The sequence below is a fragment of the Trachurus trachurus genome (assembly GCF_905171665.1).
Source record: "Trachurus trachurus genome assembly, chromosome: 21".
Taxonomy (NCBI): domain Eukaryota; kingdom Metazoa; phylum Chordata; class Actinopteri; order Carangiformes; family Carangidae; genus Trachurus; species Trachurus trachurus.
This window is the reverse complement of record NC_139899.1, coordinates 32,683,982-32,704,408: the sequence shown is the minus strand read 5'-3', so window position 1 is coordinate 32,704,408 and position 20,427 is coordinate 32,683,982. Positions and strand designations below refer to the sequence as shown.

Sequence of the window (20,427 nt, the reverse complement as noted above, 5' to 3'; positions counted from 1 at the left end):
AGGGACAGTTCAACATTTTGGCAAATTGGCCCATTGCCATAATCTCTATAGTCATAGCAGTAGGTTTGTTAATTTAATTGTCGGTGCAAGCTATTTTTTAGAACGGCGGAGCAGAGCCTTGAGCTGCTCAGAGCTACGCTACGGAGGCTCATTATGGGATTTCTTGGTTTGCCTCATCAAACTCATCAAATACACAATCCAACAACTCCACAACGCTCTGGTGGACAAGTTGTGAGCTGCACATTCACCACGCTATGAGATAATAACACAACGTTACCACACAGAGTTGATTTAGAGGGAAATTCATGCAAAACCGCTGATGCGCGTTGCCTTCAGGGACAGTTTTTCATCAACAGTCTCTGTATTTCCCTCTAAAACAACTCTGTGTGGTAACGTTGTGTTATTATCTCATAGCGTGGTGAATGTGCAGCTCACAACTTGTCCACCAGAGCGTTGTGGAGTTAATTAAAGCCAATTAAATTAACAAACCTACTGCTATGACTATAGGGATTATGGCAATGGGCCAATTTGCCAAAATGTTGAACTATCTCTTTAAATACACACGTGTGCTGTGACAGCTGATCAGCGCCACATCCACTCTGCTCCGTCTCAGCTGATCTCTCATATGGAGGTTAGATCGTCCAGTGTAGAACAGTTTTAGTTACAAAGTGCAGCCAAACACCAGACTGAAGGAGCAGCAGAGCTCCTCTGTGGAGCTGCAGGAGAGCTGCATCAGCCTCCTCTGTTATTTAGTTATTTCATTTTTTTTTCAGCGCCGTTGTTACAGGTGATTCACATCTATGTCTGTGTAGCTACATTTATGGTCTGATCTTCCTTCACGGGGGCTGCTGCACATACTGTCAGTCCTCCTGTGGAACTTTTTACCGCGAGATATGACTGAAGGCACGTGGAAATCTGCACGTGTCGACACGCCCCCATGAGTTGACGACAAGGAGCTAATAAATAAATAACTGATAGTATTAATCGGTCAAAGTTCTTGTTATCGGTTAACGGTTAAAGGGTTAAACATGTGCATCCCTCGTTTCCATGAATCAAAGTAAAAACAGACTTACACTTCCTCAGACCTGGTGTCAACCATGGGACTCCAGCAGGCTCCACCCTGAAAGGAGGAGGGGGGTCAGAGCAGCACCTTCTCTGTCAGCATGCACACATGGACATTACATGGCTCTCACACACACACTGTTTTATCACTGTGTTCACATGGAGGCTGGTATGTCTGGATGAACACTGAGCACAGAGAAGAAGGAGCTGGAGTCTTTATCTAGTGATGATACAGAGCAGGAGGAGACCAGGAGGAAACACTTCATCATGTCTTTTCTCCATGTGATGTCACTGCAGTGTGAGACACACACTTTCACTCTCTGACTCTCAAGCTGCACAAACACACGTCACAGCAAAGAAGATGAAGACACAACAGGTGGAGCTGACCAGCCCAGATATCCCACAATGCACCAGGAAAGAAGAAGAGTGCAGCTGTGAACAGTGGATGCACTGCAAAAACTCAAAATCTTTCCAAGAATATTTGTCTTATTTCTTGTCAAAATGTCTCATTTCTAGTCAAAACTAATCTCTTTCCACTTTAAATAAGACTCATCACCTAAAATCAACTTGTTTTTAGATCATTTTCACTTGTTTCAAACTAATTTTCACTTGAAATAAGTAGAAAAATCTGCCAGTGAAAGCAAGTTTTTTGTGCTTGTAATAAGAAAGAAAAACTTGCTCCACTGTCAGATTTTTCTACTTATTTAAAGTGGAAAATTTGCTTGAAAAAATTAAAAAAGTGTCTAAAAACAAGCTACTTTTAAAATGTGATGAGTTTTATTTTAAGTATAATTAGATTTATTTTGACTAGAAATAAGACAAATATTCTTGGTAAGATTTTGAATTTTTGCAGTGTGGTTTCAGTGTTTGATGAGGAAGGAAACACACTCAACACGTTTGTTAGAGCTCAGTGAAACAGACAGAGAGTTTGGTGAGAAACACTGAGTGTGAACACAACTTGTGTTTGTCTGAAGAAAACTCCCCAGGAAGCTGAAGAATTCACCCTTTTGGTGCTGATGTTCATATGTGTTCTTATTTACTTACTAAAATATTGCCAGTGGGTCTTGGGGGGTTGTTTGGTGATTGTATTATGACCATGAGAATGAGATTAGGAGTTACACATGCGGTCTGAAAAATGGCTGATGAGAAGAGAGGTGTGTGAGACTGAGTGCTGTGCTGTACTAACAATAATATTGCTGTGTAGAATAAATCTCCCCCTGCTGGTCGAAACGAGAATTGTGGTCCTTGTTTCCTCAACGTCACAACACAACGCAGACCGGTTACACTAGCCTAATGCGAACGTATAATGTAAAACCAAATAGACGGGCTAACAGAAATTAGCATCGCGCTATCGCCATTTCGCGGCAACTGACAGCCATAAAAAGCTGTTTTAATTCTGGATTTAGCGCTGTTAACACGTCACTGTAATATTTTTTCATGCGAGAAAGTCACAGTTTAATCCAGAGTCTGTGGTCAGTTTATAACTGTTAGGATGTCTGTGGCGGATCAGGGCAGCGGCTGTCACAGCAGCAGCAGCCGCTCTACTCAGCTGATCTGCCGGGGGGGGGGGGGGGGGGGGGGGGGGCAGCTCCGTCCTCATCCCAGGGAGAAAACGAGCCAAGTAACTTTACGCTTTCAGAGGTTTACCGCTGGCTGGTTAATTTTAACAGCTATCTCAGCTGCTACAGCTGTTGCTGTTATTGTTTTTAACAAAGACGAAGGCAGCGCTTGATTGCTGAAAGGCAAAGCCTGTGTGGCGCTGGCAGCGGCCACAAATAAGAGACTCCAGCTGTGATGAGGTGCTGACAACAATGTACGGTGGTTGTGTCCACACACCCGTACTGGTACTGACATGTTGGCACAGGAGGGAGGGGAGTGTGGATGCAAGCCAATCTCCTTCAACCATGCACGGAAAAGGGGAATGATTGGAAAGGTTTTTCTAATTTATTGAGAAACGATGCCCAGGTCAGCAATGCATGACAAAAAACATGTGGTTCATTCGTCCCCTCCAGTTACATAAACCAACACAGCGTGGACACACACAATTCCGGTGACGCCGGTGACGTGTAGAAAAGCGAAAAAAGTGTTTCCATTACACTTTTGCGATACACGTTTGTATCGATACGTCTCAAAAACCACCTCATGAGAGGGTAAAAACCTTTTAGCGATATTTGAGAGTTTTTTCGAAATGTAGGTGTTTCCATTACCAGCTTTTCATTTCGATATTTAGGTTTTTCGGCTTCAGTATAAACTGTGTTGGGACTAGAGGGCTGCACGGGCCTGGAAATTAAGACCATACCCAGCCCGAGCACGAGACTCTCAAACCCGACCCGACTCGAGCCCGAATTAATAAATTAAAAACCAGGCCCGACTCGGCCCGTTACCCGAAATGTTACTATGCAAAATGCACATTATTTTCAATGACAACAAACATTTAACAGTGCGACGCTCGTCAAGTGGCTTGTAAGTGAGACGACTCGGTAGAGAGAGAGAGAGCGTTTGGTGGACACGGCCGTGTGTGTATGTGTGCCAGAGCAGCCTCACTCATACACGACAGGAACCAGCAGAGAAGGACCGTGAGACGTGCTCAGTGACACCAGAGGGCAGCCCGCATCCAACCTGCACCTGGGCTCCCCTGCCTAGACTGCAGACGGATGATTGGCTCACGGATCCACCTGAAGTGGCACTAGCGACACACGCGCTCTCGCGACCAACGACCAAGACCAGCTGTCCGCGTGCAGCCCGACCCGACCCGTTACCCGTCGGGTTACCCATGGGCTTGGGTCGGGTAGCCATGCTCTAGTGAAGAGTCAGACTGAGACAGAGGACGTCAGTGGAGTGGACGGAGTTTCACTGTGGCCTACACCAACTCTGGATTTGGTCTGAGTGATGGGATCTGGTGTCATCAATGCATGGATCACCTGAGACAGATGTTAATACCAGGTGTGACCAGGTGTGAATGGGGCCATAGGAAATGTTCCAGCTCCTCCTCCTCTATCAGACAGTGTGTGTGGCTGCAGCAGCCTCTCCATACCTGAGAGAGTCCAGTCTCCAGTCTGGATCCTCCAGTCCGGCAGACAGCAGCTTCTCTCCTGAGGCTCCTGGATTGTTGTAGCTCAGGTTCAGCTCTCTCAGATGGGAGGGGTTGGAGCTCAGAGCTGAGGCCAGCGAAGCACAGCCTTCCTCTGTGACCAGACATCCTGACAGACTGAACACACACAACAACACACAGGAACCCTCTGTCAACACCTGCTGCTGTGATCAAGTGGCATCAGATAAACAGCTGGATGGATCCTCACCTGAGAGTCTCCAGTCTACAGTGTGGACTCTCCATTCCAGCAGACAGCAGCTTCACTCCTGAGTCCTGCAGGTCGTTGTTACTCAGGTCCAGGTGTCTGAGACTAGAGGACTGGGAGCTGAGGACTGAGGACAGAGCTTCACAGCTTCTCTTTGAGACGTTACAGCTGCTCAGTCTGAAGAGGAATTCAAGGAAAAACACTCACATACTCAATATGAAGGAAATAACAGGTTAGAATCATAAATACACATTTCAACACAAACCTGAGAGTTTACAGTGTTTCTTGTTGTTTGTATATATACAGTGTTAAAATCACAGACTCCACCCTACCTGCATCACCACAGTCACACCTGACCACACCCCCGAAGGTGATATAACCCCGCCCTCTGACCTTTGACCCTCTCTTTCCCTCCAAACATTTGCCTGAAGACAACGTCACTGTACTGACCTCACTTCCTTTGTTTATTGGTTTAAGTTGCTCATGTTGTTTGAATGTTATCATATTGATTTTTATCTCATACTAGAGACCTGAGTTTGACCTTAAAGTGAATCACCAAAACTGTGGATGTGTTAAGGCGAGACACGGCAGGCAAAAACATCGTTTTTTCATGCACTTATCAATTTTGAGATTTTGGGCTATTTTGCTTCCATAACATGTCTTCTTTCAGACTAATACAAAAAAATAGTCTAAAATACACATTATGGGTGTTTATTTTACTTCACTTTGACTGGTGTCGCCTGTAGATTTCTCCTAAATTCACCAGAACTGAGCGTTCTATCGCGGAGCGAGCCGCGTCTGTTCAGACTCCTGTCATATCAGGTATCGCTGTGAAGCTCTCTCTCTATCTCTCTCTATCTCTCCCTCTCTCTCTCCTGCACTAATGTGTCGGTTCCATAAATGGTCATTTCCTTCGTACCAGCAACGAATCGTAAAAGTACGAGCGAGGTTCTCATTGGCTGGTGTCGTTTTCCGACAGCGTGATTCGTTTAGAAGCATCACGTGACGCGCTCTGAACAGCACGGAGGGACTTTTAAAAACGGGGAAAGGAAATCGATTTAAATCCTCACGTAAAATAAAACAGCAACTCTCACTTGCTAGACAACAAAAGACACAGCACAGAAACTCACCGAGCGATAAGATCCCTTTACAAAGTGCGTCATCGCGGAAGCTGTCACCCGTAAAAAACGAGTGTTTGCCGCCGGAGACCAGCGCGATACACAGCGGTGGCCTTTTTTTTTTTTTTTTTTTTTTTTTTACACATGACGTCTGAATGAACTGATCGGAGATTTAATATGTCCCAATTGCCCTGGTACAGGGCTTAAAATTATCATCGATCCTCAGAATCACGTGTTGTGCAGTAGTTTACTTCTCAGTGACAGAGGTGAAACAGATGTGACACTGACATGGGCCAGAGATGATATTAGAGAAACTGAAAACATTTGTCATATTACAGATGAGCCCAACTAGGCTACACCTAAAGTGTTTTTCTTATTTGTTTGTTTTTATTTTTATCTTCTCTGACCTACTGGCCCACACCTTAAAATTCACAGTGGCCAGACACCCTTGTTTCCAGTAACAATGGGCTCTATGCACAGCTCCACTACTTTCTAAATTCAAGGCAGCTCTTTTATTTACTGACAAACTGTTTAATCCAGGTGTGTCATAGGCTAGTCACAATGGTCAGACACACCTGGATTCATCAGTTTGTCCAATAATGTAATACAGGAAACAAAGGAGCTGCCTTAAGTTCAGGAAGTAGAGCTGTGCATAAAGCCAATTTGTGGAATTTTTGCAATAGAATCTTTAAAGGCCGTTTTCTCAAAATGAGCTTTTTCTTATACTCTGGACCCGAAATCTCCAGTTCAGCAGCACTTACAGACACCAAACCTTCCAGTTGTATTCCTGCCTATATTCTGAAGGTTTTTACAGAGGGGATTGTTGATATATCATTCACAGCCTCATTTATACAACAATTTATACCTAAAAACAGGGCGAAATTTGATTTTTTAGGGCTGGTGACAGTATTTTCTCATTTACAGAGTGATACAAAGAGATATCCAAAATCCCCTCTGTAAAAACTTTTGACTTTAATATGTCAACAAAATAAAACAAGAATTTTGAAAGTGGCTTTATCCAATCTTCAGATTTCGGGTCTGGAAATGTACACAAATTCACGCATATTTAATTAGATAATGTCTAATTTCCATATGAAAGCATAATATTTAAGAAAACATGTAATACAAAAAATAATTGTCTCAATCTAAGTAATAAACATAGAAAGTTTCATGGCAATAGCTGTTAGTTAAATTTTTTACCCTATTCACCTGGGGTGTCTCGCCTTAATTAAAGCAGAAGTAAGCGGAATGTTTGTGTTAATATTTGAGTCTTAAATAGTTCTATCTTCCGACGGCAATCACTTATATAGAGTGTTTGGTCTGAAACACGGGTCTGTCAGTCACTCTGCTCTGCTGTAAGCCGAGGAGAAAACTTTCCTTGTATCCTACAACCTTTATCCAATGAGGAGAGAGAACGGCAAAAAGGGGCGGTCCTCTCCGTGTGTGCAGCCAAGGGATGCGCGTGAATGTGGTGATGTAGGGACGAGGGCGGGGACTGCTAACTCCATCTGCTGACAGGTAGGGCTGGGCGATATGAGAAAAAATCCTATCACGATAATCTTTTTCATATCAGTAGATATCGATATATATTACGATATGACTCAAGTCACTATTTTTGTCAAGCCTAAATGTTCCATCATACTCACAAGTGAGATTTGAAGATATCAGAAGGTTATTTTTTATTTAAATATTTATTTTCTGTCAAAAACTGAACATGCAGATGTAATGATGAACATATAATAAAAGCAATGAGTAGTTTCAGATAAATAAAACTGGTATATATATTTATACAACAGTAATTTGATTGGACAGGAGACATTCCATGAGTGCTGATATACAGTATAACAGTCTGGGACTTTTACAGACATTATCACTCCACTGTTCAGGCGTTCTTTAACATTACATCATACAGGAGTTAGGTCAGAGCCACACTCTTGTTACGGCTGATAGGGGTTCGGCCTAGTGTGAGTGTGTGTGTGTGTCTCTCCCTCCCTTCTCCTTGTTCCCCCACAGCTCCACCCAGGTCCCATCAGTGAAACGAGGCTCACCTGGTCCACTGAGCTAAATACCCTGCAGCTGACACCAGAGGTTGGGGGGCAGTGCTGGGGACTGCTGGGCTTGCCTGCCTCCCATCATGGCTTTCTGTTTTAGTTTGTCTACTTGTTTGTATCTGTATATTTTGTATTAAATCTCTTTTAGTTAAGTTAGTGTCTTTGCCTTTGTATTTTGGGTCATTGTTGGGTCCCTTGTTATGCCCCTCTGGGCCAACAAAGTACTGGGGGCATAACAATTGGGGGCTCATCCGGGATCTGAACAACCATGAGGTGAAGTGAAGGTTTGTAGCTGTTGTGTGAGGTAGTGGTAGTCTTCTTTCAAGATGGTTTGTGATTTAATTGCCTGTCTGTGTTTGCTTGAGAGTTCCCTGTAAGGTAGTCGTCGGGCAGAGAGAGACTCTTGCCACTTTGTTGTTTTGCCTTTCTTATTTTTGGTGGTGAAACCTGGGTGTGGGTACGTTTTCTGTGTGGCAGTGGGCCTTGCCTTGGTCCATTGTTCACTTGCAGAGTTCAACGTTTAAAGAAGCCTCCCGGGAAGCCACTGAAGACTAGATAGTTAACCACATTACAGGGTGCCTCTCCACAACGTCACTCTTCTACAGAGTTGCACAGCAGCATATCACAATCTCTTGTGGGTTGACTCTACCTCTAGTTTCGTCTGGATTCTGTGTGTAAAATAGTAACAGTAACTTTTGGGATGTGACTTTTGTGTGGTACCTGCACAGTGCGTTCGTTGGGTCGTTTGGTTGCAGCTTAGGTGTAAGTTGGCAACATTTTGTGTAGCAGTGGCTACTGTGTGACCTCTTTTGTGTTGCGCTGTTGCAGTCCACTTTTCGGTTGAGTCACTTGTGTATGTTACTGTTTACTTAGTTGTGGCTTCGTTGGACCTCGTGTGCGTCTCTCCATAGATCAGTGGATCTTTGTGTGATGGAGTTGACTTGGTGAATTATAAGGTCTGTGTCCGTTGGTTAATGGCAGACTGCTTGGTGGCCATTTTGTGTCGTGGCAGTTCAATTTGTTCGGGTCTTTGTGTGTTGATAGACAGCAACTTGAGTGACCCTTTAGGTTGTGGCTGTGCTCGATTTTGTGTTTGGTCACCTGCAGTGTTTAGTAAGTTTACCTTCGTTTCGTAGTTTCCCTCATGGTGGTAGCCATTTAGTTATCTGGTGGGAGTGGCACCCACTTGCATGGCTACTGTTTGGCTGCTCACTCTTTAAATCGAGTGGCAGTGTGTTGGTTGGCCTTCTCTTGTGTATTTTGATCTTGTTGGATCCACTTTGACCTTTTCGTTTGTCCAGACAGCAGTTCCAGGGTTTATTTTTGATAAATGTGTTTATTGGTGTTGAGGCCAGGTTCAGTCATCCTTTTATATAGATAAAAAAATATTAGATTTAGATGCAATGGTGCAATGAATAAATAGTAGTATGGTGTTTTGATGTAACATGATTATTTATTCATTGTCTTAAAGCAGAACTATGCAGGATTTCGGCTGTAATTATTGTGGCTCAGAGTCACTGTGATGGTAGAGTGACCTATTATGAGGTGAATGGGGTCTAGGCCAATGCGCCCACCCCCCCCACTGGCTGAAAACCGCACTTGCAAGATCAGTCCTCCGTCTCGGTGTAAATCTCATCAATGGATAGAACTATCGCGAGAAACTGCCTTACGGCAGTACGAGATAAGAACGCAGATGACGTCATGCATGTCATGAATCGTGATTGGTTTGAGTTCGGAAAGTCGGAGGAAACCATGGAAACATGTTTGTACTGATGAAGTTCGGCTTGTGGCTAACACGGAGCTAATGCTAACAGACACACACACACCATGGATCTTTTATAAGATAATGTAATACATCATGACACACACACACGCCTTCGCGTTTTGGAACCTTTATTCATGTGTGTGTGTATGTCTGTGTCTTTGTGTCTTTGTCTGTGTGTGGCCGTATTAGCGTTAGCTCCGTGTTAGCATTAGCTCCCTGTTAGCGTTAGCTCCGTGTTAGCATTAGCTCCGTGCTTAGCAAACACCGCTCTCTACCTTCAGCAGTAAACACAAGCACGTGTAGGGAGGGGGTGGAGGAGGTGGGGCGGCGAGTTTTTTTTTTACGACAGTGACATGTGCCTCCCAGAACTGTGGGGGAGCCCCGGAGAGGGAAAAAAAGAGAAACCAACGAAGGAGCGAGCTATTTCCGGCCAAGTTGCATAGTTCTGCTTTAAGGGGGGGGGGTGTTACGGCTGATAGGGGTTCGGCCTAGTGTGAGTGTGTGTGTGTGTCTCTCCCTCCCTTCTCCTTGTTCCCCCACAGCTCCACCCAGGTCCCATCAGTGAAACGAGGCTCACCTGGTCCACTGAGCTAAATACCCTGCAGCTGACACCAGAGGTTGGGGGGCAGTGCTGGGGACTGCTGGGCTTGCCTGCCTCCCATCATGGCTTTCTGTTTTAGTTTGTCTACTTGTTTGTATCTGTATATTTTGTATTAAATCTCTTTTAGTTAAGTTAGTGTCTTTGCCTTTGTATTTTGGGTCATTGTTGGGTCCCTTGTTATGCCCCTCTGGGCCAACAAAGTACTGGGGCGTAACACTCTTCATACAGGAGCTGCTCCATCTCTCTGCTGCTGCTACAGTTATAAACGGACGTGCAAATTAAAACCCGGACCTGACGTGGTCCGTCTAATTAGCGATCATTCTCAGCATAAACCCGGCGGAAAAAGAAAAAGGAAGAGTAACCGCCGCTGTTAGTGCTTGCTTCGCCAGTGGTCAGTGTTTAGGTCGGCACAGTTGAGGTGCGTCTGTCAGTGTGAACACAACATCAGCAGCAGCAGCAGAGCGGCTACGCCGTGACTACGCTCCCTTTGATGTGTGACGGCGAGCCGCTCCGACTGCCTGCTGTCTCCGTGGTTAAAGTTTAGCGTTGTTTACAGTACTGTATCTCGGGGTTAATGTAAACATGACGTACCACGCGTTCTTTCACAGTCACTCGTCCAAGTTCTCCTTCATTTTTTCTTTCGAGGCAACACTCATCCTCTCTCTTTCTTTCCGGCGATGTCGCGCTGCTGACGCGCACGGCTGTAGCAGCCCAAACATTACCACATGTTGTTGTGTTGTCTTGAATGTCCTCCTGTGCTGTGTCAACCTAACCTGCTGGCTCAGCCATTGGTCCAGCGCGGCGCAACTCTCGTTTTAATTGGCTGTTTGTGTTTTCTGTCAAAAACATGAATGAATGAAAACTATCGACTTTCTATCGACCACGTTTCATATTGCTATTACTATACTATTGCCCTACTGACAGGAAGTTAACCAAAACGACCGGATCGCTGACTTCTGCTTTAAGTTAAAGAAAAATAACTTCATTTATCTTTATTATTTGTTTGACGTCATGATGTGTAATGTTCCTTTATTATTTCATTGTACAGAACAAATCATCCACTACTAGTGGGGCGGATTAGCTGAACAATCATTCACTCTGTGATAAAAGCATGAAATTTGGTGGATGTGTTGGTGAATATGTTTCAGACAAATCTGGATATTGGGCCACCTCAAAAGCGCCCCCTAGTGGCCGTGGCAGCCATTTGTTATGCAAATCAATGAATGATGAATAAAAACTGCCCTTTTAATAATACCAACTATGTATTATAGTGTCATAATTATTGGAAAAAGTGTGTTCATTTGTCTTTGTATGATGTCTGGTTTAGGAGTTATGAAAATTGGCCTTTTCGCCATTCGTGCGGACATAAATTCAAAATGGCCACCGAAAAAACTCCCATGGGACATTAGTTGACCCGGGCAACAAGCAAAAATCTTAAGGGTCCTTAAAAACCATGTTTCAAAAATGTATCCACCAACACCTCCACCAAATGTTGTGCTTCTATCACAAAATAAACAATTCTTGTGATTTATTGAGCTAATCCGCCCCATAGGGGATGCACACTTTTGGGGGGGTGCGCTAACCATACGTTTAGCCCCGTTGCTCATTCCATGAATGCACGATCCTTACAAGCTGTATCTCGTTGTAAAGGTGACTAATCAGGCTTTCCAACAATATACAATAAATCACCAGTTGGTATTATTAAAAGGGCAGTTTATATTCATCATTCATTGATTTGCATAACAAATGGCTGCCACGGCCACTAGGGGGCGCTTTTGAGGTGGCCCAATATCCAGATTTGTTTGAAACATATTCACCAACACATCCACCAAATTTCATGCTTTTATCAAAGTGAACGATTGGTGTAAAAATATTGAGCTAATCTGCCCCACTATACCTACACCAACCATCATCTATACTGTTTTCTCCAAACAATAAAATATTGGGACGGATTCCTCGAATCAGTGTTTTATAGGGGTGTAACGATACACAAAAATCACGGTTCGGTACGTACCTCGGTTTTGAGGTCTCGATTCGGTTCATTTTCGGTACAGTAAAAGAACCAAATGCAAAACATAAATTTGCTTGTTGTTTATTAGGAATTTTTCTAAACCAAATTTACATGTTTTAGTCAAATGTAATTATTTTACACACCTACTAATGTTATGTTATAGGTACATTCTGTCCCTGATACAAATAAACTTATTAAGCTAAACTAAACCATTATACAAAATATGAAAAAAATATAATAGGCTACTGTATAAAGTGCTGCCTAATAAATTCAATAAATTATTCTCAAATTAACAAAACATATAAAATAAGCCTTACAATGAATAAAATATTCACAAATAAACAAAACATAAAATATGATTGTAAAAAAACTTCTCAACACAACTTTTTTTTTTTACATGTTAAGTGCAGCACTAACAGTTCAAGCCAGTGACGGACTGACCATAGGGCAATGTGGGCAAATGCCACAACGGCTGCCTGACGATGCAACCGTTCGGCCGCAAATAAATAAATGAATGAATAACGCGGATCATCACGACACGACGGCACAGTGCGTAGTGTCGGCACAGTGCGTAGTGTCAACACAGCAGCGACGTGTGCCTGCTCTTGGCGCATCTGCAGCAGATCCACAGGTGCTGGAGGAGCTCGTGCGCAACACACACAGAGAGAGAGACAGACAGACAGACAGACGGAGGGACGGACGGACAGAGGGACAGGCAGACAGACAGAGAGGAGATAGGAGCCACAGCCCCCACCTCCACTCCTCCTACAAGCAGGAGTCTTCAAGCCTCTGTTTTCTCGCTAGCGATAGTATTAGCTGTAGCATTAGCGATAGCAGGACGTAAACGGGCTGCACGTGTAGCTGCAGGCGGACTGTAAACACACACAACTTCTGTACCGAAACGCACTCGTTCTCAGCGCTGTACTGAACCGAACGCCCCATACCGAATGGGTTCAATACAACTACATGTACCGTTACACCCCTAGTGTTTTAATGTTCACACCACTTCAGATGTTCAGTGAGCAACCACTACCACATGCAGTTTAGTTTCTTCAGTCAGTGTTTGTGTCAGTTCACACTTAAAAAGAACTCCTTATAAGTTCAGTTCATACAGATGAAAATGAACTAATTCATGTTAATTTGTTCTGTTCATTTAAATAGGCGGGACTGGGAGCTGAGGACTGAGGACAGAGCTTCACAGCTTCTCTCTAAGAGGTTACAGCTGCTCAGTCTGAAGAGATGATCATGAGGAATTAAAGAAGAAAGGAGTTTATTATCTGTCCTGTTGAAAGACAGAAGGGTTTTTATATAATGATGAATAAATCCAACTATCTCTACACTTACAGAGCTTTGTTGGAGGCTTTGACCACTGGCAGCAGCCTCAGAAGAGCCTCCTCTGAAGCAGAGAATTTCTTCAGGTCAAACTTGTCCAGATCTTCTTCTGATGACAGTAAGATGAAGACCAGAGCTGACCATTGACCAGGAGACAGTTCATCTGTGGAGAGACGTCCTGAGCTCAGGGACTGTTGGATCTCCTCCACTAGAGAACGATCATTCAGTTCATTCAGACAGTGGAACAGGTTGATGCTTTTCTCTGCAGAGGGAGTCTCTTCAATCTTCTTCTTGATGTACTCGGCTGTTTCCTGATTGGACCGTGACTCACTTCCTGTCTGAGTCATCAGACCTCGTAGGAGATTCTGATTGGTCGTCAGTGAAAGACCCAGGAGGAAGCGGAGGAACAAGTCCAGGTGTCCATTTGGACTCTGTAAGGCCTCGTCCACAGCACTCTGGTAGAAGTTTGTCTCTGCAGATTTGACTCCTGTTGTTTCAGTCTTCCTCTTCTTCTTCTTCTTGGAGGTTGTTTGTTGTTGTGACATCAGGTTGACTCCAGAGTTGATGGAGGTCAGATGGACATGAAGAGCAGCCAGAAACTCCTGAACACTCAGATGGATGAAGCAGAACACCTTGTCCTGGTACAGGCCGCTCTCCTCTTTAAAGATCTGTGTGAACACTCCTGAGTACACTGAGGCTGCTCTGATATCGATGCCACACTCTGTCAGGTCTGATTCATAGAAGATCAGGTTTCCTTTCTGCAGCTGCTCATAAGCCAGTTTTCCCAGAGACTCAATCATCTCCATGTTCTCTGGACTCCAGTGTGGATCTGTCTCAGCTCCTCCATCATACTTGGCCTTCTTCAGCTTCAGATGAACCACCAGGAAGTGGATGTACATCTCAGTCAGAGTCTTGGGCAGCTCTCCTCTCCATCTGATCTTAAACACCTCCATCAGAGTGGGTAGCTCTCCTCTCCTTCTGGTCTTCAACAGCTTCTCCAGAACTGTAGCAGTGATCCAGCAGAAGACTGGGATGTGGCACATGATGTGGAGGCTTCGTGATGTCTTGATGTGGGAGATGATCTCTCTGGCCTGCTCCTCATCTCTGAACCTCTTCCTGAAGTACTCCTCCTTCTGTGGGTCAGTGAACCCTCTGACCTCTGTCACCATGTCAACACAGTAAGGAGGGATCTGATTGGCTGCTGCAGGTCGTGTGGTTATCCAGAGGCGAGCAGAGGGAAGCAGGTACCCACTGATGAGGTTGATGAGCAGCACATTGACTGAGGTGGACTCTGTCACATCAGTCAGGATCTCAGTGTTGTGGAAGTCCAGAGGAAGTCGACACTCGTCCAGACCGTCAAAGATGAAGACGACCTGGAACAGATCAAAGCTGCAGATTCCTGCTTCTTTGGTTTCAGAGAAGAAGTGATGAACAAGTTCCACCAAGCTGAACTTTTTCTCTTTCAGCACATTCAGCTCTCTGAAGGTAAAGGGAAATGTGAAGTGTATGTCTTGGTTGGTTTTGTCTTCAGCCCAGTCCAGAGTGAACTTCTGTGTTAAGACTGTTTTCCCAATGCCAGCCACTCCCTTTGTCATCACTCTTTTGATTATTCGGTCTCTTCCAGGTGGGGCTTTAAAGATGTCTTCTTGTCTGATGGTTGTTTCTAGTCTGTCTGGTTTCCTGGACACTGTTTCAATCTGTCTGACCTCATGTTCATCATTGACCTCTCCAGCCCCTCCCTCTGTGATGTAGAGCTCTGTGTAGATCTGGTTCAGAAGGGTTTGGTGTCCTGCTTTAGCGATGCCCTCAAACACACACTGGAACTTCTCCTTCAGCTTGTTTTTGAGTTTAGGCTGGCATTTGTAAAGAGCTTCTGAATGAATAAACAACAGGTAATAGGACAGTAAGGTAAAGGTCCTCGTAACAACAGGTCATAGTAAATGAATGTAAACACACAGAAAACACACAAAAGGTGCTGAACTTTACCTGCTGCTGCTGCTGCTGCTGCTGCTGACGGGTCTTGTCCTGTTGGAGGAAAGGGAATCATTAATCATGAGGAGTAGCAGGGTCAACCCAGTTGACTTTGTCCTCTGTGTGGAAATAGTTACAAAGCCAAGAGGTTTAACAAAGGTAAAACACTGGCTGCACTTCCCATGACTGACCTTCATTATTTCTCATCTTCTTCAGAATGAACGTCGCCACCTGCAGAACATTCTCAGTAGTGTACATGCCGACCATCAAGTCCACCGTTTTCTCTCTTCTTGCATCCTCCAGCTCACACTTTGGGATGGCAGGGAAACCACCCAGTAAGTCAGCATTCTGCAGGTACCACTGGAAGCGGTGCAGCTCTGCACTCCCCAAATTCATCAAAATCTGCAGCAGCTGCTCCTTCACAGGCGTCGACATCTTTGTTGCCTGTAAGAATCAGATCAGTGACACTGTTTCACTAAGGCTGTGTTCGAAACCACATACTCCATACTACATACTTCCATACTGCATACTTCCATACTCCATACTACATACTAATCGATCATACAGTATGCAGAGCGTTCACACTGCTGCGTACTATGATAACCCACAATGCATTTCGCTCCTGCCCGAGCCGAAATCAGCCGCCCTGAAGCTGATTTCACTTAAGCTCTAAACTCTGTAAATATATAACTTCAGCAACATTTGAAACATTTTCAGGCGAGAAAGTACTACTTCGTATCCCCATGGTGTTGAAAAAATGACAAAATAACACCTATTTACAATTTTAGTCGGACGAAGTCGGACTTCTCTGGCGTTAGTAAAACCAGCCGTAGTGAGCACTGTACTTCCGGTTTCTGTGTCAAAATAAAGCACCCGTTGCAATTGACCATAAAGAAAGCCGTTACAATGACGTCAGTGCTCTTACTTTATAAACAGGAAGTGAACCTGTCCCCACTGTGGCTAGCTTGCTCACATTTGTATTGCTGCCCCTCCATTTTTCCTCTCGTCCGCTCGGCTCCTCCTTCTCCGTTTTTTTTTTTTTTTCGCGGCAAGGAAGAGGCGGTCCTTGACGTCACGTTGCGTTGCATCTTGGGTAGTTTGAGTATGAGTAGTGACCTCATGATGTATACTCAACATTTCGGCCGAATCTAGTATGCATCCGGGAACTTCTCGCCTACTGCAAATCGCATACTGCGCAGTGTGAACATACTGCATACTCAAATCGTTAGTATGAGTAGTACGAGTAGTAGGAGAAGTATGCGGTTTCGAACACAGTATCAGTCACTCGCTGGAGGCAGATACCGGTAGCCTACGTAGTAGCGTTGGGTCTCCTGCAGCTGTTGACGTCGACACGAGCGGACCTGTTGGTCATATGTTGGTCCGCCGCCGCGGTCCGAGCGGACCTGGCGGCGCGCATTCGGTTTCGTTTTTTTTTTTTTTTTTTTTTACCGTGCATGTCCGCGGTGCACCGCTGCACGGACAAATAGCAGAGGAAACGGGCCCTTGAATGGCTGGTCCAGACCAGGTCCAGACCCCTAGATTAATGCCTTGAGATTTGTTTTTGCTCCCCACTAGACCAGTTCTGAGTTCAGTTTAAGTTTCATACACTTTCATACACTTTTTTCTATCTGAAACAGAGTACACCAGAGTGAACACCAGAGTACACCATAATGCTTCATTTATGTGTTAAAATCACAATTTTTTTCTGGGGGGGAATGCCCCCAGACCCCCCTACAGGGATTTGGTGACTCACCTTTTTGACCACTTCAGAGCTTGCAGGCAGTGTGCATCTTCAGGTTTATGCATATGCAGAATCATTTATAGAAGAATCAAAGAAACAACACTTTTAGAACAAGGTTCCTTCATCAGGTTTAAAATACAAGGCAAAAATTACGGCAATAATGCACACCGGACGAAGGAACGCTGAGTGTGGGGGGGGGGGGCTTGCAAAAAAGATTTCAGTCAAAATATTTTTTTTTGCTTTAACCCCTGTAAATGGGCATACTACCTGTAGTAACGGTAAAACCCGACCGGCTTGTTGAATCTCGGACCCAACACGGCCGGACTCATGAGCGTTAATGAATCCATTCTCAACCCGACTGCGGATGAAAAAAAAGAAAAGGAAAAAGAAAGTCAGCAGCAACACTGCCACTGCTGGTGCTGCCGCTTAGCATGGAGCTACAGGCTGTCGTTGCTCCGGAAATGCCCCCGGAGGTAATTGAAACTTCACAACTTTATTTGAGGCCAGGAAATAAACAGTGACATAATCGATTATGGCACGTTGCCGCATCGATGCTGAATCGTGCATGTCCCGCATTGCAATGCATCGCCGAATCGATTATTGTTGACACCCCTATTGTATAAAGCTCTGGTGAGATCTCATCTCGAATTTGCAAGCTCTGTCTGGTGTCCCTATAAAGTAAAATATATTGAAAAAATTGAAGCAGTTCAGAGACGAGTAACCAAATGAATCCCAGGGAGGGATATGATATGAAGATATGGAGAAAGATTAAGGCACTTAAAACTGCCAACTCTTGTCTATAGGAGGTATAGGGGTGACATGATTGAGGTGTATAAACTTGTACATAAGATATACGATTCTAGCCTCGTAAACCAGCCGCTCCCAGAAATGCATTTCATTTCATTTCTGAGGGAGAGTCTGGCCTCATTCCCGTTGTAAGCGTTTGGCCTGAAACCCTCAGAAGGCCGAGCCAATCAGCGTCGCCGCTGTGATTGACACAGCACGTTGGCCAATCAGGGACCGACTGGTGCAAAGCCCCGTCACTACACCAACTTGCTGATTGGCTGAATGAGGTTGTCTGTCAACGCTACTACTCCCGCCCAGCTCCCGCCCAGCTCTCGCCCACCCCAAACGCTTACAGATGTTACTGGTTCAAAATTGCGGACTTCACGCGTGGTCCACGCGAGACGGCACAAGACTCAGGCATTTTTTTTCTTTGGCGAGACAAGAGGTTTTAATGAAAAGCCTCAATGTGCCAAAACAACCGCCAGGTGGCATCTGTGAGAACGGAGGACGACAGGCGGATGACTCAGTGATCTGTGCAGTAATCCACAGCTTAAACTCTAGGCTATTAAACTAGAACTAACTACTGTATACCCTGCCTAAATCACATTTTATTGTAATATGATAAAGCCTGTCTTGCTTTATGACTTGATGATTATGTATCACAAATTATGAAGGATCATCTGCGCAAGGCAAAGATGATAGCATCAACAAAACACGTCGTAACACACGCGGCTGTATGGGACAGGCTTTTATTTAATTCAGCACTCACTTTAAGTTAAACACTTTTTAATTCATAAAAACTGCTCGGCAGCGAGAAACGGACGCGTTTCGGCAATCAGCCGTCCTCAGCGTTTTTTGACTTTGAATTTTTTTGGACTGGCACCCGATTCACCCGTTCATACCTTGAGTTGAGCACGCCAGGTTTGCTGATTTTATTTAATTCAGAACAAACCGCTTAGCAAAAATGGAAAATATAGTCTATAATAATTAATTGATCTGTTGTTTGGCCACTGTTTGAAAATAACCCGAATTATGAGCAAATAATCTGATCCAGAGCAGCAGTCATAATCAGACTTCTTCTAAATAAACCTAAACATTCATTCTTTTTTCTCTTCTTCTTCACAGGAGAAAATGAGGTGCGCTGCGCTCACGGACGCGTTGATGTTTTGTGATTTATCTGCTGCCTTGACTCTGCCCTTTATACATGTGCGTTCAGATTAACAATAAGACAAGCCATGGTTGAGTTTATTGAGTTAATAATCAGCATCTTAGTACCTCTGATCCGGAGCGATAGTGTTATGAAAATCGCTACAGTTGAACTGGTCTGGTTTTTAGCTGCTCAATCTCATTGTTTCAAAGAAAAGGGATTGATTTTTATAACGAAATGAAACGAAAACAATATTATATTGATACATTGTTGTAAAAAAAATCCAAAAGAAACGAAAATGAACTAAAGAAACACATTAAAACAGTGCGATTGGTTGAAAGCTGATAATTAGCCATGTGCTTATAAGCTGATTGGCCGAAACCAAGAACAAAGCCGCGTGAATGGCCAATCGCCATACGGCCGACATGTAAATCAGCTGTTTCGATGGGCGTTATATGAATAGAGATGTTAATGTGGTACTTTGCACATAGGCTACTTTCTGTAACTGGAAGAAAAACAGCCAGCTGGAAGAATGTGTTGCCTAAATCTTTTACTGTGTGGGAGATCTCCACCAACGTAGCCGGGGAGAAAGCAAGTGGGACCGTTCTGCCCAGTCTCTGAGCAGCGCACGTTTCACAGATAAGCTTCATAACGGGAGTAGCCTAATGTCAGTAGTTTCTGTTTAAAACATGCTGTTTCAACCGCCCCTCCTCTGTGTCTCAAACGACCCGCATAGGTGGGACGTTTGAGACAAATAACAACATACGTTTAAAGTTATAAAACAGCGCGATCATCCAACATATGTGTTAAATTATAGCCTATGTAACTAAGAGAATAGACATGTGAGTTGTTGATCACATGATAAAAATGTTTGTTTACATAACGTCACCTGCCCTAATGTGCGTGTCCCTTCTTTTGTCTCTAGTATATTTCCCACAACTTTAGAACAAAGAACTGACTCATGCCAGATTTTTTTTCTCTAGCTTTATTTAAAATATACAGCAGCTTTATATTAGGCTACAGTCACCAGCAGGCACACAAACAGCATCCCCAGGACAGGATATCGATTACGGTCACATGCCAGTCGCTCCTCCCTTCAGTTCTATAACTTTCTCAATGACACTGTCCAGATGATCGATGTACTTATTACAGACGCTGATGGTCAGCTTCTCCATCCAAAATGTCTGGATCGCTGCTTCCAACTCCTCCCTGTTAGTTGGTTTCGCCTCAGAGCGGTTTAGGGTTATTTAGAAGAAGAGTAAGTTATTTAGAGCGGTTTATTTAGAAGAAGTCTGATTATGACTGCTGCTCTGGATCAGATTATTTGCTCATAATTCGGGTTATTTTCAAACAGTGGCCAAACAACAGATCAATTAATTATTATAGACTATATTTTCCATTTTTGCTAAGCGGTTTGTTCTGAATTAAATAAAAGCCTGTCCCATACAGCCGCGTGTGTTACGCCGTGTTTTGTTGATGCTATCATCTTTGCCTTGCGCAGATGATCCTTCATAATTAAAAATAAAAAGTCCAGGCCGGCTGCATG

General features: G+C 44.1%; 2 protein-coding genes across 2 annotated transcripts in view; both read right to left on the bottom strand.

The window, feature by feature from the left end:
- LOC311004127 (uncharacterized protein) overlaps positions 1–20,427 on the bottom strand; it is a gene marked incomplete at its 3' end in the record, with an annotated part of 309,814 nt that overhangs the window by 250,067 nt on the left and 39,320 nt on the right.
- LOC311004126 (protein NLRC3-like) lies at positions 13,245–17,101 on the bottom strand (the record flags this gene model as incomplete). Its single annotated transcript, XM_083996074.1, has 4 exons — positions 16,961–17,101; positions 15,399–15,651; positions 15,223–15,261; positions 13,245–15,106 (listed from the first exon to the last, which is right to left on the bottom strand). The coding sequence occupies exons 2-4, from the start codon at positions 15,640–15,642 to the stop codon at positions 13,245–13,247; spliced, it is 2,145 nt and encodes a 714-aa protein (XP_083852200.1). The 5' UTR covers positions 15,643–15,651; positions 16,961–17,101.